The sequence below is a fragment of the Bufo bufo genome, chromosome 5 (genome assembly GCF_905171765.1).
Source record: "Bufo bufo chromosome 5, aBufBuf1.1, whole genome shotgun sequence".
Lineage (NCBI taxonomy): Eukaryota > Metazoa > Chordata > Amphibia > Anura > Bufonidae > Bufo > Bufo bufo.
In genome coordinates, this window is record NC_053393.1 from 89805632 (window position 1) to 89833506 (window position 27875).

Here is a 27875-nt window from a genome sequence, read left to right on the forward strand (position 1 = left end):
GCTAGTTTGTATCTGCCAGGAAGCCGTACAAAACGATGAGATCATCTCAAGCCCCATCGTTAACCCAGAACGGGTCAGAAAGAAGAGGTGGTTTGAGGAAACGCTATAAATGTTGCAGATTATCTTAATTCTAGCAATCTTGTCATTTCAAGGTCATGCTAGACAGAAGAAGTGGAGCAGGAAATCTCAGCAGACGCTGGGATGACTCAAGGTAACTCATAAAATCCTAAATCATAAGGTGGAAGTTCTCAGAGGAGAACCTAGCAGCTCGGTCTATACCATGAGTGCTATTTTAGAGAAACGTTCGGCCGTGATATCCATACAGTCAGATGAATAATTAGCATTGTGAAAACCATCCAAATGCAATTAGTTAAATGTGTATCCCCACGGCTCCAGCCTAGAGGGAACCGCTCCGTGCTAATGAAAAGGCAATTTACGGCACGGGATGAGAATGGCCATTTCTGGTGAGAGGACAGCCATGAAAACCTGGCTGATTAGATATAGAAGGTGCAGAATTCAAAAATAGATGTCCACAGTGGTAAACTAAGGAAAGTCACCCATATCTTGACCCAGACGTTACACGTGGGGAAGACTTAGTTTAATGGTCTCTTAAATAAATGTCCTCAATTAACATACCACAAGCTGAAGAAGTGTCAAGAGGAAGGACACATGTTCCCATTACTCACCCTTGCCAGGACCATATCCCCATGCGTGTGCCATTATCTTCTGCTCTCTGATCCTCTGGCTGGACAAGTCCCTTTGCTGGTTGCCAGTGAGTGAGCGTCAGCCACCAGGTTTTTTCTTGCGGGGCTTTATAGGGTCCCACCAGCTCCATCTCACTCAGACCTCAGCAGGTGGGGTTGGCTCTCAGAGATCAGCCTGTTTTAGGGCGGAGAGTAAAAATTAACCCATCCTTCTTTAAAGTACCAGCCAGGTGACTTATCCTCTACTGACCATCTACTATCCTCCTCCCATTCATGATTTCTTCACTCCTTCTGTATACACATAATATATACACCCACAACTCTACAGTCCCATAACACCCAGAACAAGTCTTCTCCAGAACTGACAAGATTCCTTCAGCTCTGCCCCGAGATAGTGAGAGACGAGACATAAAACTACAAATCGCATCGCCAATGATATACAGAAGTACATAGCACCGCGGATGAGTAACCTACGTGCTGTGTACTACTGTATATCATTGGCGATGCGATTTGTAGTCTTATGTCCCGTCTCTCACTATCTCGGGGCAGAGCTGAAGGAATCTTGTCATCTATAGGTGTGATAGTAAAAGGACACATAGTACAAACAACTGCACTACATTACACTAGCAGAGCACACACTATACTACAATAGTACACAGCAATACACACTATACTACAATAGTACACAGCAATACACACTATACTACAATAGTACACAGCAATACACACTATACTACAATAGTACACAGCAATACACACTATACTACAATAGTACACAGCAATACACACTATACTACAATAGTACACAGCAATACACACTATACTACAATAGTACACAGCAATACACACTATACTACAATAGTACACAGCAAAACACACTATACTACAATAGTACACAGCAATACACACTATACTACAATAGTACACAGCAATACACACTATACTACAATAGTACACAGCAATACACACTATACTACAATAGTACACAGCAATACACACTATACTACAATAGTACATACAGCAATACACACTATACTACAATAGTACATACAGCAATACACACTATACTACAATAGTACACCGCAATACACACTATACTACAATAGTACATACAGCAATACACACTATGCTACAATAGTACATACAGCAATATACACTATATTACAATAGTACACAGCAATACACACTATACTACAATAGTACATACAACAATACACACTATACTACAATAGTACACAGCAATATACACTATATTACAATAGTACACAGTAATACACACTATACTACAATAGTACACAGCAATACACACTATACTACAATAGTACATACAGCAATACACACTATACTACAATAGTACACAGCAATACACACTATACTACAATAGTACACAGCAATACACACTATACTACAATAGTACATACAGCAATACACACTATACTACAATAGTACACAGCAATACACACCATACTACAATAGTACATACAACAATACACACTATACTACAATAGTACACAGCAATATACACTATATTACAATAGTACACAGCATTACACACATTATACTACAATAGTAGATATAGCAATACACACATTATACTACAATAGTACACAGCAATACACACTATACTACAATAGTATATACAGCAATACACACATTATACTACAATAGTATATACAGCAATACACACATTATACTACAATAGTAGATATAGCAATACACACATTATACTACAATAGTATATATAGCAATACACACATTATACTACAATAGTATATACAGCAATACACACATTATACTACAATAGTATATACAGCAATACACACATTATACTACAATAGTATATACAGCAATACACACATTATACTACAATAGTACACAGCAATACACACGTTATACTACAAAAGTATATACAGCAATACATACATTATACTACAATAGTAGATACAGCAATACACACATTATACTACAATAGCTCACAGCAATACACACTATACTACAATAGTACATACATCAATACACACATTATACTACAATGGTACACACAGTAATGCACAGGAAATTATAATGGTAACAACAGCAATGCTCACACTACAACAGTGCACATAGAACACTATAGTAAGGCACACACTATACTACAATAGTACACAGCAGCAGTGCACACAATATTACAATAGTACACACACAATATTACACCCATTATACTACAATAGTACACACACCAGTGCACACTATACTACAATAGTACACACACCAGTGCACACTATACTACAATAGTACACACACCAGTGCACACTATACTACAATAGTACACACACCAGTGCACACTATGCTACAATAGTACACACACCAGTGCACACTATACTACAATAGTACACACCAGTGCACACTATACTACAATAGTACACACACCAGTGCACACTATACTACAATAGTACACACCAGTGCACACTATACTACAATAGTACACACACCAGTGCACACTATGCTACAATAGTACACACACCAGTGCACACTATACTACAATAGTACACACCAGTGCACACTATACTACAATAGTACACACACCAGTGCACACTATGCTACAATAGTACACACACCAGTGCACACTATGCTACAATAGTACACACACCAGTGCACACTATGCTACAATAGTACACACACCAGTGCACACTATACTACAATAGTACACACACCAGTGCACACTATGCTACAATAGTAAACACACCAGTGCACACTATGCTACAATAGTACACACACCAGTGCACACTATACTACAATAGTACACACACCAGTGCACACTATACTACAATAGTACACACACCAGTGCACACTATACTACAATAGTACACACACCAGTGCACACTATACTACAATAGTGCACACACCAGTGCACACTATACTACAATAGTACACACACCAGTGCACACTATACTACAATAGTACACACACCAGTGCACACTATGCTACAATAGTACACACACCAGTGCACACTATACTACAATAGTACACACACCAGTGCACACTATACTACAATAGTACACACACCAGTGCACACTATACTACAATAGTACACACACCAGTGCACACTATGCTACAATAGTACACACACCAGTGCACACTATACTACAATAGTACACACACCAGTGCACACTATGCTACAATAGTACACACACCAGTGCACACTATGCTACAATAGTACACACACCAGTGCACACTATACTACAATAGTACACACACCAGTGCACACTATACTACAATAGTACACACACCAGTGCACACTATACTACAATAGTACACACACCAGTGCACACTATGCTACAATAGTACACACACCAGTGCACACTATGCTACAATAGTACACACACCAGTGCACACTATGCTACAATAGTACACACACCAGTGCACACTATGCTACAATAGTACACACACCAGTGCACACTATACTACAATAGTACACACACCAGTGCACACTATACTACAATAGTACACACACCAGTGCACACTATACTACAATAGTACACACACCAGTGCACACTATGCTACAATAGTACACACACCAGTGCACACTATGCTACAATAGTACACACACCAGTGCACACTATGCTACAATAGTACACACACCAGTGCACACTATGCTACAATAGTACACACACCAGTGCACACTATGCTACAATAGTACACACACCAGTGCACACTATGCTACAATAGTACACACACCAGTGCACACTATACTACAATAGTACACACACCAGTGCACACTATGCTACAATAGTACACACACCAGTGCACACTATACTTCAATAGTAAACACACCAGTGCACACTATGCTACAATAGTACACACACCAGTGCACACTATACTACAATAGTACACACACCAGTGCACACTATACTACAATAGTACACACACCAGTGCACACTATACTACAATAGTACACACACCAGTGCACACTATACTACAATAGTACACACACCAGTGCACACTATACTACAATAGTACACACACCAGTGCACACTATACTACAATAGTACACACACCAGTGCACACTATGCTACAATAGTACACACACCAGTGCACACTATACTACAATAGTACACACACCAGTGCACACTATACTACAATAGTACACACCAGTGCACACTATACTACAATAGTACACACACCAGTGCACACTATACTACAATAGTACACACACCAGTGCACACTATACTACAATAGTACACACACCAGTGCACACTATACTACAATAGTACACACACCAGTGCACACTATACTACAATAGTACACACACCAGTGCACACTATACTACAATAGTACACACACCAGTGCACACTATACTACAATAGTACACACACCAGTGCACACTATGCTACAACAGTACACACACCAGTGCACACTATGCTACAATAGTACACACACCAGTGCACACTATACTACAATAGTACACACACCAGTGCACACTATACTACAATAGTACACACACCAGTGCACACTATACTACAATAGTACACACCAGTGCACACTATGCTACAATAGTACACACACCAGTGCACACTATACTACAATAGTACACACACCAGTGCACACTATACTACAATAGTACACACCAGTGCACACTATACTACAATAGTACACACACCAGTGCACACTATACTACAATAGTACACACACCAGTGCACACTATACTACAACAGTACACACACCAGTACACACACCAGTACACACACCAGTGCACACTATACTACAATAGTACACACACCAGTACACACTATACTACAACAGTACACACACCAGTGCACACTATACTACAATAGTACACACACCAGTGCACACTATACTACAACAGTACACACACCAGTACACACACCAGTACACACACCAGTGCACACTATACTACAATAGTACACACACCAGTACACACACCAGTGCACACTATACTACAACAGTACACACACCAGTACACACACCAGTGCACACTATACTACAATAGTACACACACCAGTGCACACTATACTACAATAGTACACACACCAGTACACACACCAGTACACACACCAGTGCACACTATACTACAATAGTACACACACCAGTACACACACCAGTGCACACACCAGTGCACACTATACTACAATAGTACACACACCAGTGCACACTATACTATAACATTACACAGCAGCGGTGCACACAGTTAACCCTTTCACTGACACACTGCTCCTCCAGTCCCCCTCAGCATCCCATGACATTGCCCCAGGTCCTCAGGTTTCTCTCTGCCATCCTGTCATACACTGCCCTGCCCTGGCAGCTTTCTGTTCATTGAGAAGCAGGACAGGGTCTACCTTCCAGGGACCCCAGGGAGCTGCAGGGGCCCCATGCACTTGTAGGAATCCAGAGCAATGACAGCAGCATGCCTGCACTAGATCACACAGCAATGGCATCCGAGGCATCATGTGCTGATCCCATGGTCTCCAGCACCTGCGCCCCTCCGCTCCAGCATCCTTCACTACCCGTCCATCAGATGAGGGGTCTCCCATCTTCCACACACATGGAAGCCAAAGTACAACCCTGCCCCCAAAGTGACCCCGCTACGTCCAGGTACCTACCTTGCCTCCCCCTGTGCCGCCGGATCCATAAATAACACCAGTCCTCGTGCATTGTAAAAAATCATACATTGACCTTGTCCTTCTGAGACGCGGAGCTGTGTTGTGTGATGTGGATTTTTAATTAGGATGGGATTACATTACATAACTAGTATTATGCTGCCCCCTGCTGGTGGAGAAGTAGATATACGGGTTGTTGCTGCCTTTCTTAACTGGTTATTGGCTCAACATTGACATCTGCTGGCGAAAATCTATCAGTACATTCATTTATTTATTTCTGACAATCTGACCAATATCTGTCCAATCAGACCAATAGTTGGTGTGTAAAAGATCTGTGTGTGTAAACGGCCGTCGGACCAATGATTGGTCAGATCCGGACTTAAGTCTGTTCATATCTCGTTTTTGCTGTATATCAAGCAGATACGTTTAGAAACGCAGTAGTTGGAGAAGATCATGGTGGCCTAGGTTCCAGGGATTCCCTTAAATAACAGACAACAACCCTTAAATAATATTAACTAAACCAATTTATTTGTGTATAATAATATTTATTTGTGGATTATATATGACTGCGATGTTCGATTATTTACCATTTTATATTTACCAATCCAATAAATTAGTACAATTAATAACTCATGTCCACTCAAACATATGAGCGACTTACCGCATAATGAAACATCTCGACAAAACAAAATATTTATTTATTTTTGGCGGGTGGGAGGGACAGATGCTTCTCTGCGCCGTGTATGCGCAATTAACGTTTAACTTCTTCTTTTACAGGTGTCCTCCCCGCCTTGACTGTTAGGCTGCCATCCACTGAAGATAAAGTTGAAGATAACTGACCAGAAATACAGTTGATCCTCGTGGATGACACCGATCACCAGGTAAGATAACTTTAATAACATTAATACAATGGACGGAACCATGCCACCATGTGTTCCCTTCATTGTATTACACAATGATATAGGGCCCATTCATGGTGGCCTAGGTTCCAGAGATTCCCTTAAATAATATTAACTAAACCAATTTATTTGTGGATTATAATATTTATTTGTGGATTATAATATTTATTTGTGGATTATATAGGCAGCAATGTTCGATTATTTACCATTTTATATTTACCAATCCAATAAATTAGTACAAATAATAACTCATGTCCTCTCAAACATATGAGCAGCTTACCCCATACGCCATGTAATTTATTACATGGCATCCCCCAAACATCGCAAGCCTGACTCTATAATGTTTTGGAAACCTACATTAACAACATCGTTTCCAATGTCAGACAGACATAAGGAATTATTAGAGTAAAGGCCTCTTGTAAATCCTTCCATTTTAATGTGTCTGTACGAACAAAAACCTGTGTTAAATAAAAAAAAATTATAAATGCTTATTCATTTTTCTTCTTATTTTCTCTAAGAAACGTAGTTCTTTGTGAGACCAGATGAGCCTGGGGATCATTTCTGAAAATATGAGGATAGCTTTTGGGAAATTTAATCTTATTTGTGACCAAATTTGCTGGAATTCAGAAATGAAACTCAGGGAGCTAACTGTTCCTATGTCGTTTCCACCTAATATGAACAATTAATAAATCTGGAGGTGGAAAATTTTTGGACATTTTCTTACATTCAAATAGCAAGTCCTTTATTTTTAGGTCCTTTTTTCCACTCCAGCAGATGTTAATCTTTATTTTTAATCCTAATGTTGCTGCGTAGTTCCGTTCTTGTACACGTTTTTCCGCTCCAACTACAATGGAGTTTCCAACAACCCAAATTATACCGGGTGAACCTAAAAAATAAAGAAAACTAAGCTACTGTTAAAGATGGTCTTATATAAATTTTGAATCTATGCGATTGCCATCTGCCAATATTTTTTATTTGTCTTTTCATTTAACTTAAGTTGAGCTGCCAATGTTGCAGCTCCGATTCGATAAGAATGAGAGGAGCATTTTAAGCTAGAGAAGCCAAGTTGAGTAAGGCTACTTTCACACTTAGAATTTTTTTCAAACTATAATGCAGACGGACCCGCTCTGAACGGTAGTGTGAAAGTAGCCTAAGCCAGTTCTTTAATATGATGTTAAATTGGTATTTTGTAACTGGTGATGAGTCTATATGGGTAAATAAAGGACCACATAAAGGTAATTTAGGTCTTATGTCCAGCCATCTTTTCATAGCCAAAACTGGACAGAATAAAGGATTACTACATGAGTTCAAAACTATCCAGTGTCCTCTATTATATTGATCTGTTTTAGACTTTTTTTATAAAGGTTTTTAATTGTGAATCGATTAAACATATGTCAGATAGAAAAATGGGTGATGGTTGTTTTTTGTTTATCGCAGTTATTTCGCTAATACGACACATAGTCTGAAAAACATGTGTCTCGAATGCAGAAGAGCAAATTGAAGGTAAACTGTTAATTATATTACATAAATTGTTTAAAGAAATTGGTCTTATTCTTTCTTCTTGAGTAGATTGTTTTTTCAACAAGAAATTTGAACTAATAGGATTGAAACCGTTAACTCTCAAGAAGAAAGAAATACCAGCTAATATTTTTTGAATGGAACTGACTGCTAATTTTTTTCTCAACCAGTTCCATTATGAAGTGAAACATGTTTAGTGTATTATATTGGAACTTATCTATTTTTCAGCAGACTACATATTTTGAAAAATCACACCATACCCAACCAATCCTGCTGCATCTGAGTACAATTTTAATGCGTCGGAATCAATAAAGTCCTGTTGCCATATAGTATGACCATTAAAATCGTCCAAGAATAATAACCAGGTTTTTAGATCTTCATTTAATTGTTTATTTATACGTACGTGTGAGAAAGGTGATGTTTTACCTTTAGTAGCCCTATATAACCTTTTTGAAAAGACTCTACCTATTGGAATGACACGTGAAATAAAATTCAAAGAACCCAGTAAAGATTAAAGATCCTTCAGGGTGGTCTTTTTTCAAATAAGTAAATTTGAAGTAGCGATTCTACAGTTTTTTTATTTTTTCGGATGGAATGCTAAATTGCATGTTTTTTTTGTCAATATCAATGCCCAAGAAAGTTAGATATGTTGTTGGAAGAACTGTTTTTTCCACAGCTAGTGGGAGATTGAATTGTTTTGACATGTTCAAAAATTTGCTAAGTATAAACATGCATGTATTCACAGTAATGCCAAAATTCTAAAATATAACTTTTAATATTTATATATAAAATAGTCAATAAATCCCTCTAAATGATAATTAATCAATAAACATAGAAAGAAAAAAAAAAAAAAAAAAAAAAAAAAAAAAAAGGAAAAAACAAATTTGAAAAACTAGGGTCAGAGTGATATATTAGCCAAGGATTGGTTATAGGTTTAGTAGATGTTAGTAAAGCCTATTTAGGGAGGTATGACCCTATAATTGACCCTGAAGTAACAGCCCTACCTAATACGGAATGGCCGCCCCGATAGGGGCGATCCCGTTTCTCGTGCCTCCTAGTGTCCCTGATTGACCCTATAGGGATGGATACCTAAATAAGGGGGGACCCTAATGAGACACCTGGGCTAAGTTACACCAAAATAAATAATAAAATGTATGTAAGTAGCAAAAACCCGGTGGCAAACTACACCCAATTATGAAATGAAGTATATAGAATTACAGAAGTGAGATGTCCAAAGTAGTCCCTACGCGTTTCGCCTGGTTGGTGTCAGGCTCATCAGGGGACATGTTTGACAAAGAATACCTATCACCATAGAGTAATACAAATATTATTGTATATATATACATACAGATTTTTAATTTCCTTTTATTTATATTTCCTCCGATTGAGGGTACATAGAAAGATATTAAGATTCAAGAAAAGCCACTACTTAAACTAAAGCTGATCAATAGAGTCAGAAAACATGATCAGATCAATTACCGGCAGCAGGAGATGATACATTAATTTGTGAGCAGGAGGGAGTAACGGTATTGATATAGATATAGACCCCCAGCTCATTCATCCATCTCATGTTTAAGGCTATAAACCAGACTCAATTACACCAGACCATATGTTTAGGTGTATACTAGTCTATCTGCTGCATTGGGACTATACCTCCACACCTTCACATCACCAAACAATTATGCCAATAGCAGAGATCAATAAAGCGATATACATGATTCTCATAGTGAAATGGCACAGCTATCTACATAGCTATAGATAGCAGCTATCGCATCAAGCGGTATAAGTATATATATCACGACCATTCAATATATACTGCTGGATAATAGCAGCTCATTAGTATCAGTAGTACTTGCATGCCCATTTAGGACTGGGTGGACAAAGGGTCATGTCCGCAGCTCCAGATGCTCTTAGTGATGATAGCTTTAGGGAGAGACCTGTGGTGATGGCGTCCGGCAGGTAAGCGGCGAGGTGTTGTCGGCGTTCCTGTCTTTTAAACCCTAACTTCCGGAAGTTAGGGTTTAAAAGACAGGAACGCCGACAACACCTCGCCGCTTACCTGCCGGACGCCATCACCACAGGTCTCTCCCTAAAGCTATCATCACTAAGAGCATCTGGAGCTGCGGACATGACCCTTTGTCCACCCAGTCCTAAATGGGCATGCAAGTACTACTGATACTAATGAGCTGCTATTATCCAGCAGTATATATTGAATGGTCGTGATATATATACTTATACCGCTTGATGCGATAGCTGCTATCTATAGCTATGTAGATAGCTGTGCCATTTCACTATGAGAATCATGTATATCGCTTTATTGATCTCTGCTATTGGCATAATTGTTTGGTGATGTGAAGGTGTGGAGGTATAGTCCCAATGCAGCAGATAGACTAGTATACACCTAAACATATGGTCTGGTGTAATTGAGTCTGGTTTATAGCCTTAAACATGAGATGGATGAATGAGCTGGGGGTCTATATCTATATCAATACCGTTACTCCCTCCTGCTCACAAATTAATGTATCATCTCCTGCTGCCGGTAATTGATCTGATCATGTTTTCTGACTCTATTGATCAGCTTTAGTTTAAGTAGTGGCTTTTCTTGAATCTTAATATCTTTCTATGTACCCTCAATCGGAGGAAATATAAATAAAAGGAAATTAAAAATCTGTATGTATATATATACAATAGTATTTGTATTACTCTATGGTGATAGGTATTCTTTGTCAAACATGTCCCCTGATGAGCCTGACACCAACCAGGCGAAACGCGTAGGGACTACTTTGGACATCTCACTTCTGTAATTCTATATACTTCATTTCATAATTGGGTGTAGTTTGCCACCGGGTTTTTGCTACTTACATACATTTTATTATTTATTTTGGTGTAACTTAGCCCAGGTGTCTCATTAGGGTCCCCCCTTATTTAGGTATCCATCCCTATAGGGTTAATCAGGGACACTAGGAGGCACGAGAAACGGGATCGCCCCTATCGGGGCGGCCATTCCGTATTAGGTAGGGCTGTTACTTCAGGGTCAATTATAGGGTCATACCTCCCTAAATAGGCTTTACTAACATCTACTAAACCTATAACCAATCCTTGGCTAATATATCACTCTGACCCTAGTTTTTCAAATTTGTTTTTTCCTTTTTTTTTTTTTTTTTTTTCTTTCTATGTTTATTGATTAATTATCATTTAGAGGGATTTATTGACTATTTTATATATAAATATTAAAAGTTATATTTTAGAATTTTGGCATTACTGTGAATACATAATCTGTTGACCATATTCTACTATAGAAGTCCCTGAACAGGAATTTGTTCAATCTGTGAATACTAAGTATAAACATGCAGTCATCAGAATCACCTTTTCCAAAAAATAAAAAATCATCGAGATAATTACTTTTCCTTTAGATGGAGGTTGAACTAAAATCTAATTTAAAAAAGTGGAGAAAGGCTTCAAAATAGAAGCATGATAGTGTGAAACCCATCGGTAGAGCCTTATCAAAGAAATACGATCCTTGAAATTAAAATCCTAGAGAATTAAAACCACTTGGGTGAAAAGGCAATAATCTGAAAGCAGATTTTATGTCTGTTTTGGCTAATAATGTATCTTGACCCAACTCATTCAGAATTTTTAGAGCCGAGTCAAAAGATGCGTATGATAAAGAGTCACCATTTTTTTCAATTTCATCATTTAATGAGTAATTTTTTGGATAGGACAAGTGATGAATTAAATGGAAAGAATACATTTTTTGGTACCAAACCAATAGGGGATAAACGGAAATTAAAGAAGGGGGAGCGGAAAAAGGCCCCGCTACCCTACCTTCTTGTATTTCTTTGTAAAAAGATTTTTTTTACTATTACTGGATTAATCTTAACTGATTTTAAGTTTTTGACTAACTTACAACCTATTCCTTTGTATTTTGGAACAAAGAAACCTTCCAAAAAAACTAATTTTAACATATCAGCCATCTGTTTGGATACAAGCTTAGCTAAGGGATTAAGTCTTGGATATCCACTGGAGTCAATGCTTTTTCCGTGAGCGTCTTTTGGGTTAGAGTGTCCAGCCATTCCCATCTTTTTAAAACATTTGAATACTGGATGGGATCCATTACAGAAGGTGCACTAGTGGCAATATTTACAATTGGTTGCCCACTTGCACTGGTTCCCGTTAAAAGCGAAGCAGATACCTCTTTTTGAATATAATTGGCTGTTTGTTGTTTGACGAAAAAGATGTGTTTTATTAGGCAACAGAAGATTAATCAAAAAGGCCTACATCTTAATTTCCCCATTGAAGATTTGGGTAAACCGCCAATTTTTGACGAAACATTTCATCATATGAATTCCAAGCATTACCACTGAAATTCCAGTAGGCTTCCAATACAGAATCCATATGATAAAACAGTTCACTACAGAGTTCTGTGTGTTTTTCTCCTAGCACTGCTGAATAGATAGAAAATGCTTGAATCCAATTAAATATAGATCTATTTTTTGAAAATGTAGCTTCTTCTTCGTTCTTAGAATCTTTTTTATCAGGTTTATTTTTAATTGACGGACGCAGAGAATATAAATCTATACATTCTCTCTTCCATATTTTTTCCTTAGTGGATAAAGGTAGATGAAAACCTAAAGGTGATATGTGACAGACCATGGCTTCCTTAAAGCATGTATCAGACATACCTTCCACTATTATTAGTATGTCAGATACGGGTACAGCAGATGTAGACGATTGATGAATATTTGAATTAGGCAATTTGTCATTATTTTGAATTTTTGGTTGTTCCCAAATATTAGCAATATTTTCTTTTTTATCTCTCACTGACAAAAAGTTAATAAAATCGTTAAATAAATTGATTTTATCTGCTGAAATGGACGTGTTTGATGTAATTGGTGTGATGCACAATGAAATATTGTCACCATAAGAAATAACTGTCTCACCCTGCCTGTGGGAGTTAAAGGAGGGGGGTTGAAGATGATATGTGATTCTTGTTAGAAGTTGCTTTATGTGGCTCCGGAGATCTCTCCCTGCTTCTGGCTCTTTTAGCTGGTGAAGGCTGAAGTGAGTAGATTACTCTGTCCCTACGATTCCTCTTACTAACCTCCGATATGTTTGGATATTTACTGCGGGTGTGCGCTGCGTCGACCAGAGAAGAATCAATCAGCTCGTGGCTCGTGCAGGGGACTGCTCAGAAGACTGAATCAGAGGATGCCGGAACGTCATCGGAAGGTAAGTACACCCTGTACAGAATTATTAGGCAAATTAGTATTTTGACCACATCATCCTCTTTATGCATGTTGTCTTACTCCAAGCTGTATAGGCTCGAAAGCCTACTACCAATTAAGCATATTAGGTGATGTGCATCTCTGTAATGAGAAGGGGTGTGGTCTAATGACATCAACACCCTATATTAGGTGTGCATAATTATTAGGCAACTTCCTTTCCTTTGGCAAAATGGGTCAAAAGAAGGACTTGACAGGCTCAGAAAAGTCAAAAATAGTGAGATATCTTGAAGAGGGATGCAGCACTCTTAAAATTGCAAAGCTTCTGAAGCGTGATCATCGAACAATCAAGCGTTTCATTCAAAATAGTAAACAGGGTCGCAAGAAGCGTGTGGAAAAACCAAGGCGCAAAATAACTGCCCATGAACTGAGAAAAGTCAAGCGTGCAGCTGCCAAGATGCCACTTGCCACCAGTTTGGCCATATTTCAGAGCTGCAACATCACTGGAGTGCCCAAAAGCACAAGGTGTGCAATACTCAGAGACATGGCCAAGGTAAGAAAGGCTGAAAGACGACCACCACTGAACAAGACACACAAGCTGAAACGTCAAGACTGGGCCAAGAAATATCTCAAGACTGATTTTTCTAAGGTTTTATGGACTGATGAAATGAGAGTGAGTCTTGATGGGCCAGATGGATGGGCCCGTGGCTGGATTGGTAAAGGGCAGAGAGCTCCAGTCCGACTCAGACGCCAGCAAGGTTGAGGTGGAGTACTGGTTTGGGCTGGTATCATCAAAGATGAGCTTGTGGGGCCTTTTCGGGTTGAGGATGGAGTCAAGCTCAACTCCCAGTCCTACTGCCAGTTTATGGAAGACACCTTCTTCAAGCAGTGGTACAGGAAGAAGTCTGCATCCTTCAAGAAAAACATGATTTTCATGCAGGACAATGCTCCATCACACGCGTCCAAGTACTCCACAGCGTGGCTGGCAAGAAAGGGTATAAAAGAAGAAAATCTAATGACATGGCCTCCTTGTTCACCTGATCTGAACCCCATTGAGAACCTGTGGTCCATCATCAAATGTGAGATTTACAAGGAGGGAAAACAGTACACCTCTCTGAACAGTGTCTGGGAGGCTGTGGTTGCTGCTGCACGCAATGTTGATGGTGAACAGATCAAAACACTGATTGAATCCATGGATGGCAGGCTTTTGAGTGTCCTTGCAAAGAAAGGTGGCTATATTGGTCACTGATTTGTTTTTGTTTTGTTTTTGAATGTCAGAAATGTATATTTGTGAATGTTGAGATGTTATATTGGTTTCACTGGTAAAAATAAATAATTGAAATGGGTATATATTTGTTTTTTGTTAAGTTGCCTAATAATTATGCACAGTAATAGTCACCTGCACACACAGATATCCCCCTAAAATAGCTAAAACTAAAAACAAACTAAAAACTACTTCCAAAAATATTCAGCTTTGATATTAATGAGTTTTTTGGGTTCATTGAGAACATGGTTGTTGTTCAATAATAAAATGAATCCTCAAAAATACAACTTGCCTAATAATTCTGCACTCCCTGTAGGATAGGGACAAGCATTTTCTTAGCCAATCTTCTCCCCCATTAGTTTCAGCTTTGTAGATTAGCTCTTTTAGTAAGTCCTCCATTGGGGTGAGTGTAACAGGTCCTCAGAGATGCTTCTCTGCACCGTGAATGCGCAATTAACGTTTAACTTCTTTTTTTACAGGTGTCTTCCTGCATTGACTGTTAGGCTGCCATCCAATGAAGATAAAGTTGAAGATAACTGACCAGAAATACAGTTGATCCTCGTGGATGACACCTATCACCAGGTAAGATAACTTTAATAATATTAATGCAATGAACGAAACCATGCCACCATGTGTTCCCTTCATTGTATTACACAATGATATAGGGCCCATTCAGAGCAGCTGTGCTGAAAGTGTCAGGGGTGAAGTGGTTGGAGTTACACATAAGAGAACCTTTTGAGATTTTTCTATACATTTGGTTCAGACCTGAACTTATTTTGCCTAATCGAGTTTGCTCAAGTTGACCTGGAAGTTGGTATGTAACACTATCAGGGCTCCTATTTTGACTGTGAAAACAAGAGCCTTGTACGCTACTCTGAGTTTTTTTTTATCAATATATAAGCATTGTCTGGGAGGTAATCTTTCTGATTACAGAGAGCGCCTAATATGTATGCAGAGTATTGTAGGTCTGGCAATGACCCTCTGGATTTCTAGGAAAGATATTCAAATTAACTTTCCTTAGCCTATCTGATGCCAGCAGATGTAAGATGTGTGTCACAAACTCACCTGTCTGGGCTCCAGTGGCATCATGCCAGGAGAGAAGCGCTGCTAAGCCACGCCCTCTGGTAACAAAACAGCATCCTTAGTAACAGGATGCAATGCTGTGTTTCTCCCTGCAGCGGGCGTGTGCTGGGGGAGATAAGCAGTGGGCTGATTGCTTAGCTGCTCTATTCCTGTGTGCTAGTGTTTCTGACTAGTGGAGCCCCGAGTCATGGACATATCAGGTTCTGATCCAGGGACTCAGTGCTCTATTTTAATCCCTTCCTTGCCATACACCAGTGCCAGTGATAGTCTCTGACTCACTAGCTTTGTTCCTCTGCTTATTGGATTGTTTGTTCCTCTGACAACTCTCTGACTCTCGTTTGGTACTGCATAGCTTGTCTGGTTCTGACCTTGGCTTGTCTTCTGACCACTCTCTGACTCTCGTTTGGTCCTGCATGGCCCGTCTGGTTCTGACCTATTTATGTATGACCCTGTTTTTGTGTTGCTTTGTCTCTTGTGTGTCTCTGCACATTAGTAGTATAGGGACTGTCGATGAGTTGCGGTCTTGCTACCTAGGGCTTGTACTGTAAGTAAGTAGGGAAAGCAGGCTGGGTTCTAGGACAGGGCTCATTGTCCATATCTGTCCCTACCTACAGGATTTACAATGTGCTAATTTTTATATATTTTTTCCAGAAACCCAGTGGAACTTTGGCTTATGATACTCCTCATGCATACTCAGTGCCCTCCATAAGAAGAAATATCCCAACCAAGGCCTCTCAGGCAGTCATTCAGAAAGAGCTGGACTCCTAGTGTGAGACATTGTTTTCTTTTTTTTTCTTTGCTTTTGGAAAGGAGACTAGATTGTATGTTTCTTTTAGCAAAAGCTTAGCAAAAGATAAAATTGTATAATGAAAAAACACTAATTGAACTGTTTGAGGCTACCACTGAAAACTTAGTTGAAAAAAATAGAAGAGATTGATCTATGAAGTACAAGGATATAAGTAAATCCAATCTATCAATATGGATTTCATCCTGAAGTAAAAAAAAAATGTGGATTTGTTTCAAAACTAAACTTAATAGTATAACTAGAAGAAATACAGTAGCTGCTAATTTCACCCCTCAGATGCCATGGTCAATTTTTTTTTTTTTTTCAGTATTAAAACGCAAAAAAAAAAACTATACATATGTGGCATTGTTGTAATCATACTGACCCAGAGAATGAAAGTAACATGTCAGTTTTACTGCATAGGAGATGCTGTAAAAACAAAACTTATAAAACTGCAGTAGAATTGTGTTTTTTTTTTTTTAATTCCACATCATTTAGATTTTTTTTTCCAGCTTTCGACTACATTGTATGCAGCCATTAATGGCACAGTTAGAAATGACAACTTGTTTTACAAAAACAAGCCCTCATACAACTATGTGAATGGAAAAATAAAAAAGTTATGGCTTTGGGAAGGCTGGGAGTTAAAAACCAAAATGGAAAGATGGAAAATCGCTTGGTTATTAACAGGTTAATTACTTCTTTTACAAGCGGAAGCAAACCCATAATGAGCAGGGAACAGACTGTTGCCCTGAGAGTCTGTCAACAGAATATGTGTTCATTTATAAATTAATAATTTTACAAAATCAAATTCCAATGTATCTCATTATTATTTAACGGAACAAGTACAATCCTTTGTTTCCATGTTCTACTTTTTTTTGCTTTCTTGTGTTTCTTACTAAAGCATATAATCACATAATGAATTTTGTTTATAAAAAATGGGGGGAAGTGAAGGACGAACAAGGCCCATGCTAAGGGGAGAGTATACAGAATTCATATAGTTGTTGCTCTGTATAAACATTTTTTTTATGAGTGCATGTTACTTATTTTTGGCTAAAAATCATTGCCATGTTCAGTGTCACCTTTATATAGTGCCTTTGCATCATCTCACTGCAGGACAGCAGTACACTGCAAAGTGGTTAAACATCTGTTTTTGTATGGTACATGCTTTTCTGTATATTTAAGGTGTTACTAGGCCAAATTCATAGCCCGCCACTAGATGGGACTGGTGTCACCCTCTCTATACAAACGGGAGGAGTGAGAACATTCTAGTCAGTCTAATCAGTCTAGTCTGAGCCAGTGAAGAGAACTGAAGCAAAAATATGGCAGATGACAGAGAATCGAGCCCTCAATTAGACATCAGCCAGGGCCAGACTGGAAGAGAACTTTACTGGAAAAGCAGGCCAGAAGAAAGAGAGAGGTGCTGAGTAGAAGTTCTGTAGAGGTGAATTGCATTTATAGTCTCTAAAGCCACATTGTTCAGTGGGCCAGAAGAAAGAGAGAGGTGCTGAGTAGAAGTTCTGTAGAGGTGAATTGATTTTATAGTCTCTAAAGCCACATTGTTCAGTTGTGTAAAGGTTTCAGGACAAGTTTGCAAAAGGAAGAAATCAAGATATGCCCACTGTTCTATTGTGAATGAGGACACCATTGTTGTAATTACATAGCTCGCCACTGCAATTGCTGTAGCGAGCAGGGAAACAGAGAAGAGAAGGAAGTGCTTGATAGGTCATCAAGCACTGCAACAGTAAAAAGTGGACAATCCCTTTAAATTGTGAGTATGACAATCTGTGAGGTGCAGATCATTGTCTGATATAAGGGTTCAACCTGTGGTTTCATCGTACCAGATAAAGTGTGCACCCATATTCCTGGATGCTTAAGTACAAATCAGCTAGAGTGATGCAGTGTGAGAATTTGTTAACCTGGCTTCATTATTTCCTGCACTGCTACGCTGCACCTACATCACCAGCTGCACCTAGCTACCCTGCCTTGCAAACCACTGCAACCTTCAACATCAAGGGCACTTCAACCTACACCACACAGGAGAACCCCAAGATCAGAGAGTGCATTCTTCCCATTACTGCACAGCCCAGGGGAGCTACAGAGTTAGCAAGTACTGTAGTAACATAATAACATAGTTTGAAAGGCTGAAAAAAGACAACTGTCCATCTAGTTCATCCTGTTATCCTGCAAGTTGATCCAGAGGAAGGCAAAAAAAAACTGTGAGGTAGAAGCCAATTGTTCTCATTTTAGGGGAAAACATTCCTTCCCGACTCCAATCAGGCCATCAGAATAACTCCTTGGATCAACGATCCCTCTCTAGTAGCTATAGCCTGTAATATTATTACACTCCAGAAATACATCCAGGCCCCTCTTGAATTTCTTTATTGTACTCACCATCACCACCTCCTCAGGCAGAGAGTTCCATAGTCTCACTGCTCTTACCGTAAAGAATCCTCTTTTATGTTCTATCCTGCAAAACACATATCGGGGTCAGGACTACATTGGTCAGTATTATATTACACTATTACTCTGTGATGTATTGTCTATTTTATGGCACTAGGCACTTTATTTGTCATTTGATGTCATAACTGTCCCTTGATCTGTACCCCCTCTGTTAAGGAAGGTGCATTTAGTAGTTTGGGGTTAATGTTTTGCCCCTCTTTTCATATAATTCATGGGGTGTCAAGGGTAAATGTAATATGTACTCTATCATCTAGGGGTTATTAAGTTTGATTTGTGACACTTTACATGTAGTCCTGTTTATCTCATTCCTGTGTATGCATGCTGCTATAATTGGCTTTTTATAGATTTTTTGTATAATTAAAAATTCAAATATGTATTTTATATACTATGGTGCTGTGTGTTTTTTGTTTCATTGGGGTGGTTTCTTCTATGTTTGTGTAGAAACCTTCTTTCCTCTAGATGCAGAGGATGTCCCCTCGTCACAGTCACAGTCCTGGGGATAAATAGATTATGGGAGAGCATTCTTGCGACTGTCACTCCTATCCTCTGCACTGCTCTTCTTCTACAGGCTATCTGCACCTTTTAATATTGAAAATATATATAATTAGCAGGCACTCACCATCTGGATTTCATATAAAGCTAATTTTAATAGACATTGAGTTGATAAATGAAATGGAATAATAATATTGAATATAATGATAAAATTATAGTGATAAAAATATTAGAACACACAGCTTAAATACGGACCATATAGTAAGACAATAAGTAAAAACATATACAGTAGTATCGATTATAAAATGGTAATTACAGAAATTGGTTGATAAAATTATGGTGAAAATTGTGCAAGTTGTAAAAATAAAGTTTTAGTAGGATTCAAATAAAAATCGAATAAAAAATCCAATAAAAAATCGAGTAAAAGTTAAGTGAGGATTCCTTGCTGGTGGAAATTAATTAAGAAACAATGCGATGAGTAAATATGATGTTAAGATCCATATAGTGCGCCAATGGCGAGTCCTGTATTTTCGTATATATGATCGTTATTGCACTTGTAGTTATTCTTGTATAAAGGTATATAACATCTTCCAGATATGCTATACGTGTAGTAATGAAAACTGTGTCTTTTAATTCAATGGTATAGCAGAATCATGAGGTATGGGCCTTCTCGATAAACCCTTCGAATTATATACGATTTTACTTGCAGATGATATTTATATATTCGATTGTCTCTACTTACTGAAAGACTTTGGTGTTGCTTACTGCAGGGGCGTCCCACCTGCAGTACAGCTACTCACCCAATCGAGGGCTGCTTTTTCTTCTGTTTATTTTGTTTCGCAGTGCTTTTTGGTTGCTCTCGAATGTCGGCATCCCACGTGGTGTTCTGTAATCACGTGTAGACTGAAGACAAATGAGGATATTTTTTTTTTTATTAACTTTTCGGATGTGCACTTTTGGATCCTGCAGGATATATGTTCAGTAGTTCGATTTCCTTAGCCCGCCAGACGCGTTTCAAGGTGACCTCACCTCTTCATCAGTGGCATTGAATGGAAACTCGAACTACTTGCTTATTCAGAGTATTATAAACTCTGGTAGGGAATCTTACATGTCATTTTTCTTATACAAATAGCAGCATGTTTCGAACTACAAAATGCATATTGTTTCTTCCAAATATGATTGGAGCAACATTCCACTGTATATGTTCAATAAATAACCAAAAAATTCCAAAAAGGCCAAAAAACGCATCTGCGTTTCTATTGCGTTTTTGTTGCGTTTTTTCTTAAAAATGCGTTTTATGGTATTTTTGGGTCCTGGTCTTATATTGATCATGCTCTACATGCTTGACCTGGCTATGTATATATACACTTGAACTTTCTTTCATAATTATGTCTTCAAATAATTGGTCCTTAACAATACAATATAATAATATAAAACTATAGCAATTTAAAAACTTTAATAATATAACAGTAAAATTTTATAAAGTATATATAACATATAATATAATCAAGCTCAAAGATATACACATACGTTAAGAATTGGTTAATATGTAATAAAAATTGTAGAAATTCAGAAAACGCATATGCGTTTTAATAACGTTTTCAATGCGTTTTTTTGTGAAACCAATTTTTTCTATGGGATACATTGCTTTCTTAGATGGATGTGTATGTAGTTAGGTTGATGGATGTAGAGGGAGGAAGCCTTTCCCCGAAGGGGGGTCGTGGTGCTGGTAAAACAGTCTGACACACGATCCCACATCAGGAGAAGGCACACCTTCCTATATAAAACCCCATAGCTCAAATTCTGAATTCAAACCTCCTGGTTTTAGTGAATTAAAATCGTAAATATATCTCGATTCTATTCGTGACATCTTTGAAATGTGATTTCCCCCTCTCCAGTTTACTTAGATTTTTTCCAAAGCCGCAAATGTAATTTGGAAGAAACAATATGCATTTTGTAGTTCAAAACATGCTGCTATTTGTATAAGAAAAATGACATGTAAGATTCCCTACCAGAGTTTATAATACTCTGAATAACCAGGTTTTCGATGCAACCATCGACACTATATAAAGAGCAAGTAGTTCGAGTTTCCATTCAATGCCACTGATGAAGAGGTGAGGTCACCTTGAAACGCGTCAGACATATATCCCGCAGGATCCAAAAGTGCACATCCGAAAAGTTAATTTCGAAAAAAATATCCTCATTTGTCTTCAGTCTACACTTGCAGTCAAATCACGTGATTACAGAACACCACGTGGGATGCCGACATTCAAGCGCAACCAAAAAGTACTGCGAAAGAAAAGAGACAGAGGAAAAAGCAGCCCTCGATTGGGTGAGTAGCTGTACTGCAGGTGGGACGCCCCTGCAATAAGCAACACCAAAGTCTTTCAGTAAGTAGAGACAATCGAATATATAAATATCATCTGCAAGTAAAATCGTATATAATTCGAAGGGTTTATCGAGAAGGCTCATACCTCATGATTAATCCACTCTGCTATACCATTGAATTAAAAGACACAGTTTTCATTACTACACGTATAGCATATCTGGAAGATATTATATACCTTTATACAAGAATAACTACAAGTGCAATAACGATCATAAATACGAAAATACAGGACTCGCCATTGGCGCACTATATGGATCTTAACATCATATTTACTCATCGCATTGTTTCTTAATTAATTTCCACCAGCAAGGAATCCTCTCTTGACCTTTATTCGATTTTTTATTGGATTTTTTATTGGATTTTTATTTGAATCCTACCAAAACTTTATTTTTACAACTTGCACAATTTTCACCATAATTTTATCAACCAATTTCTGTAATTGCCATTTTATAATCTATACTATATTGTTTTACTTATTGTCTTACTATATGGTCTGTATTTAAGCTGTGAGTTCTAATATTTTTATCACTATAATTTTATCATTATATTAAATATTATTATTCCATTTCATTTATCAACTCAATATCTATTAAAATTAGCTTTATATGAAATCCAGAAGGAGAGTGCCTGCTAATTATATATTTTTTCAATATTCAAAATTAAGCGATTTGGCAGAGCACCATCACCACGGTGACAAGAGGGGTGAGCCACTATATTGCAAAGCATACCTATCAGCACATTTTGCTCTGTTCCCCTTGCCCCCCTTTAAACAGTCGCAGGTTCTGTGCCCTCTTTATATAGTGCCAGAATCTGTACCCCCTATAGTCCTTGCTTTGTGCTCCCTTTATATAATGTCAGGATTTGTGCCCCTAGAGTGCTTCTTGCTCTGTGTCCCCTATACTGCCTATTGTTGTGTGCCCATTGCTCTGTGCCCCCTTTATGTAGTGCCAGAATCGGTACCCCCTATAGTGCTTCTGAAACAGGTTCCCTCCCCCCAGGGCACTCTCTATATCGCAAGTCCAGGTGTAGGAAATGCTGAGTGGTATGTTGCAGCCTAAAATGTCTCTTTATCACAGTGCTCCTACCTGGATACCGCTGGACCCCAGGCTTTGGCTCCGAAGCAATAAATAGGGGGAATAATTGAGGGATTTGAAAAAAATAACTTGAGTCCAGATCTTGAGATGAAGTTCATTGGCAGCTTTACTTTGAATAAACGTTCTCCAAAACGGTTTACAGACTTTGTCTTGGTTCCAGCGGGCTTTAGCATGAAACTGGCTGGCAAACTCAACTCTACTATGTCTCTGTTTCTCTCTGACTCTGCTGTACTGACAGGCTGGCTGAATAACTCAGCTTCTTCTGTATGCTGCACTTCTTCTCTGTAGTCTGACTCTAGGTTATGCCAGGGAAATTTCCTCCTGGCTCCTGTAGTCTGACTCTAGGTTATGCCAGGGAAATTTCCTCCTGGCTCCTGAGGCTTCAAGCTTAAACCTCCATGGCCAGCAGAGCTTAAGGTGCTCCGGTTGGCGCGGGCACGTCCAGCAGAGACGTGCCCCTACACTCCCTTCCCCTTTCTAGGGAAGACCTAAACTGGAACTAACTGGTCCCCACCCTTCCTGCAGGAAGTAGGACTAGCCCACTTCTCTCCAGAAGGGGGTTAGAATGGAATAGAAAGTTCCATTCTCTCTAAGGATAGCTCTGCCATTTACGCTGCCACCTGCTGGTGAACCAGGCACTTTACATGTAATAAACAGTTACATAACAAGATTATGAATGCACATTGTGGAGGACCTGGACAAAAATATATAAGATGACATTATATTAGCCCATTAGAGATAGTAGCAGGGTGCATTAGTGGTAACAACACTCTGGGGTGTTACACTTCTTGCTTTGTGCCCCTAGAGTGCTTCTTGCTCTATGTCCCCTATAGTGCCTTTTGTTGTGTGCCCATCGCTCTGTGATCCCTGTAATACTTCTTGTTCTGTGCTTTCTATAGTACTTCTTGCTCTGTGCCCATATAGTGCCTCGTTCTCTGTACCCCTGTGCTCTGATGTAGACATACCTGTCCCTGGTCCTTGGACGTCATCCAGTGATGGAGGTCAGGCCTCTTCTGGCCAGGTCTGCTCCTGCTATGTGGAACATTGCAGTAAATGTGCTATGGTGCCGCCTGCATCTCTACAAAGCACTGGAATTACAGGGCAGAGAACTAGTGGCTCCCTTGTTCCTGCTGCTGATTGATCAATGGTATCTGCATCCTGGGAAAGGGAATTCATATTTATTCAGTCTCTGTCTAGTGTGATACTGGTGTAAGTGTAAAACACTGCGCCAAACGACACACAAACGCCCTGTGTGAACCCAGCAGAATGCGCTTGTGTTGAAAGATGACATTACGGTCGTCAGCCATGGCGGGTAAAAGAAAAAGATCTCTAAACAGTATTTTAATGTTTCACCTTAATCCTTTTATATAGGTTGTAATTCTAAGAGGTTGGATGCTTTCTAAAAGAATCTCTTAAACGTCATAAATTTGTGGGCCTCAGCATGTCGCCTGCTGACCATGCATTCCATCTGTAAACTGTGGAAAACCCTGCGCAGACGCTGCTCCAAAGCCAAAGCAGAGTCTGTGCCTTTGCTCTGCTAACCGGAGCAGTGGCGTAGGCAGGAAATTCGTTATAAAGCATTTATTTCTTTATGCACTGTTCACACTGTAGCAACATGTGCAGTAAAGTACTGGAGGGGGTGTAGATCTCAACCCAGCTGGGTGAGATAAAAATAATCCAAAGCTGTATTTGTTTCAGCATAGTGTAGCTTGCTGGAGTTGTTTTGTTCAGACTTTGTGGGCTGGATTTTTTTGGAATGGTAGAATTTAGTAATAGGAGCTATCAGTCCACACCTTTAATCCAGGACAGCTATTCCCCCTAGCCTGAGGAGATCCTAGGTGTGGCTACTAGGGAATAAATATGGACCTCAGAGCCTCAGTCAGGGTCAGAGCATGGTGGCTGTTTAACTGTGTGGCTGAGCAAAGCCTGATCTCACTGGCATGCTGAAAGCATAGGTGGGATAGAGAAGTTTTCTGTATAGTTAGTGCCCCGATGGGCAGGTGTTTATTTGATGTTTTGTGTTATACTTCATGTGCTGTGGCTTTACTCCAAGAGACGGTTAACTTGGACACCCTATATTGTGCTGTGCTGCCATGTTTAGAAGGAAAAATAAACATTGTTTGGGCTTTTAACTCCCAAAGTCTGAGTCTTTTATTGCCAAACCCACCGCAAGTAAATGAACCTGCTACAGTACCTAATAGCAATGTATGAGCAATATTGTCACGGACGTACCGAGACATACGGACGTCCACGTGACAGTGAGTGGCAGGAGATCTTTGAGACTGGCAACACGTGGTTTGATTGGACATGTTTACTTTGTGGATCAATAGGCATCTGTGTTGTTTCTGGTACTGGCCACACCCTTTTCCTCCAGGTGTTTCTATTGTAGTCATTTAATTTTCCCTATTTATAGTTGTCTCTCCCACAATGCTGTACAGTTTATAGCTTCAGTTGGACCTGTGGATAACTGGTGTTTGGATCTCGGGCGAGTTCCTGGTGCTGCCATAGCTTCTTGGAAGTTAAGTGTTACCTTTCCTTTTGTATTTTGGTTTTCTGTGTGTTGCATTTCTTTGTTGTTTTGTATAAGGCCTTAGGGAGACTCCCGTTCATCCTTCCTTTTGGAGGAACAGGATGTCTCATTCCTGTCATTAGTAACAGGGTCCTTTAGGATTCGATAGGACTTTAGGTATTTCTATGTATGAACTCACTTACCTCTGTGGTCTGTTCATACTGGTAGTCAGTCAGGGCTTTGATTAGGGTTTTCACTAGGAGGTGTCCATCTTCCTTCCAGAGTTTTCAGGCCTTATTTCCTTTTTCCTTTCCCTCCTATGTTCGTTGTGGGGTTTTGACATTATAAACCACCTAAACTGTCATTTTTGTTTGTTCGAGTGCAGCCATGGATCCAATTTCTGCACTGGCAGGACAGTTGCAAGGGCTGTCTTTGGAAATAGCCGATCTCCGTACAACCATCTCGCAGATTCAGAGACCACAGGCTGTTGGTCCTGGTGGTGGTGGTGGAAACAGGCATACCTGGAGCCTAAAGTTGCCCTCCCAGTCAGATTCTCTGGGGAACGTGATAATTTCATTTTGTTTAGGGAGGCGTGCAAACTGTATTTTAGGCTACGTCCACACTTATCTGATGATGAGAAACAGCGAGTCAGTGTGGTTATTTCATTGCTTAAAGGGGTTGTCCGGGTTTACCTGATGTTAGCATCGGAGCATCTCATGCTCCTATGCACTCCCTTGCCCTGCGCTAGATCGCGCAGGGCAAGGGCTCTTTTGTTTACAATAACACACTGCAGTGTGTTCAGTTGCTTCACCAGCTCTGATGGGTGTGCTTTAGCGCTTCCCTAGCCAGTCAAACAGCGCTAAACAGTGGTGTCACCGGGCTTCTTGGCAGCCCCATGGAGAGCCTAGTTCGTCACCGGAACTCTTGAAAATGCCATTGCCCAGCGCGATTTAGTGCAGAGCAAAGGAGAGCATTGGGCATGAACTGTTCCGATGCTCAAGTCAGGGTGAAAATGGAGGTATGTCTGGGTTCAGCTCTGAACCCGTACAACCCCTTTAAGTCATGGGCTTTTTCTCTGCCGACCGGATCACAGTTTCTCCGGTCGTGTAGCTGGCCAGCTAAGACTTGTCCTAGTTTGCTAATATAGCTTGTATGTTTATGCAGCTGGACCTGCCAAAACCTTAATACAGTTCCCATGATTATGTGTTAGAGACAAAAGCACAGTTATTTACTGTGAATTCATGTTTTGGATGTCATATAACTGTTATATATTGTGTTCACAGAAGCAGAAAAAGATAATAAGCCTTTAAGATTCATTTTGTAATGTAAGGTAAGCTCAGCGACACAGCAGAAACAACAGAAAGCATAGTGTTAATCTGTTGTTGCTGGGCAGAAGTCTAGACCAATCACAGCCAGCTTCTCACACAGCAAGAGTTTTCACTAATCACAGCCAGCCTCACACACTGAATGTCTGGGAATTCCCCTAGCAGTAGCTGCTGGAATCATTATTCACCAGAGACAGGAGCTGAAGAGACATTAACTCCACTGATAGCTGAGTTCTATGGGAACAGAAGGCCAAAATAGTTCCATCAATTGCAAATTCAATTGTAAATACAAATTGCAAGCTACAAATTGCAAGCATTTAGATTACATATTGCAATCCAAATTGCATACAACCATACCAGATAATACTCAACCAATCTGCAAATAGTCACTGCTAACTGCATACTGCAAGTAGAACTATTAGTTAAATCTCAGATATACCTCTCATACTGTAGATCATAAATTGCTTAAATAACTTAAAGTGACAGTACAGATACTGAAGAGAGAAATATATCCACCATTTTATGTTGAATGACA

The 27875-nt window shown here is 39.3% G+C and overlaps 1 protein-coding gene and 1 long non-coding RNA gene across 3 annotated transcripts in view; one reads left to right on the top strand and one right to left on the bottom strand.

Moving 5' to 3' along the window:
- The window catches only part of CA2 (carbonic anhydrase 2), a 44655-nt gene extending 38263 nt beyond the window's left edge, over positions 1-6392 (bottom strand). Inside the window, exons 1-2 of the mRNA XM_040431435.1 lie at positions 6305-6392; positions 687-879 (exon numbers count right to left, since the gene is read on the bottom strand). Coding sequence (XP_040287369.1) covers positions 687-720 — 34 coding nt within the window. The 5' untranslated portion in view covers positions 721-879; positions 6305-6392. The remainder of the gene's footprint in view (positions 1-686; positions 880-6304) is intronic.
- Positions 12-18386, top strand: LOC121000796. Of its 2 annotated transcripts, none has more exons than XR_005778904.1 (5): positions 12-211; positions 7079-7182; positions 8638-8703; positions 15684-15786; positions 17584-18386. It is a non-coding gene; the product is annotated as an uncharacterized LOC121000796 (long non-coding RNA). The 2 variants fall into 2 exon arrangements; XR_005778903.1 differs by lacking the exon at positions 17584-18386 and adding an exon at positions 16939-17036.
- The last annotated feature ends 9489 nt before the right edge of the window (positions 18387-27875 follow it).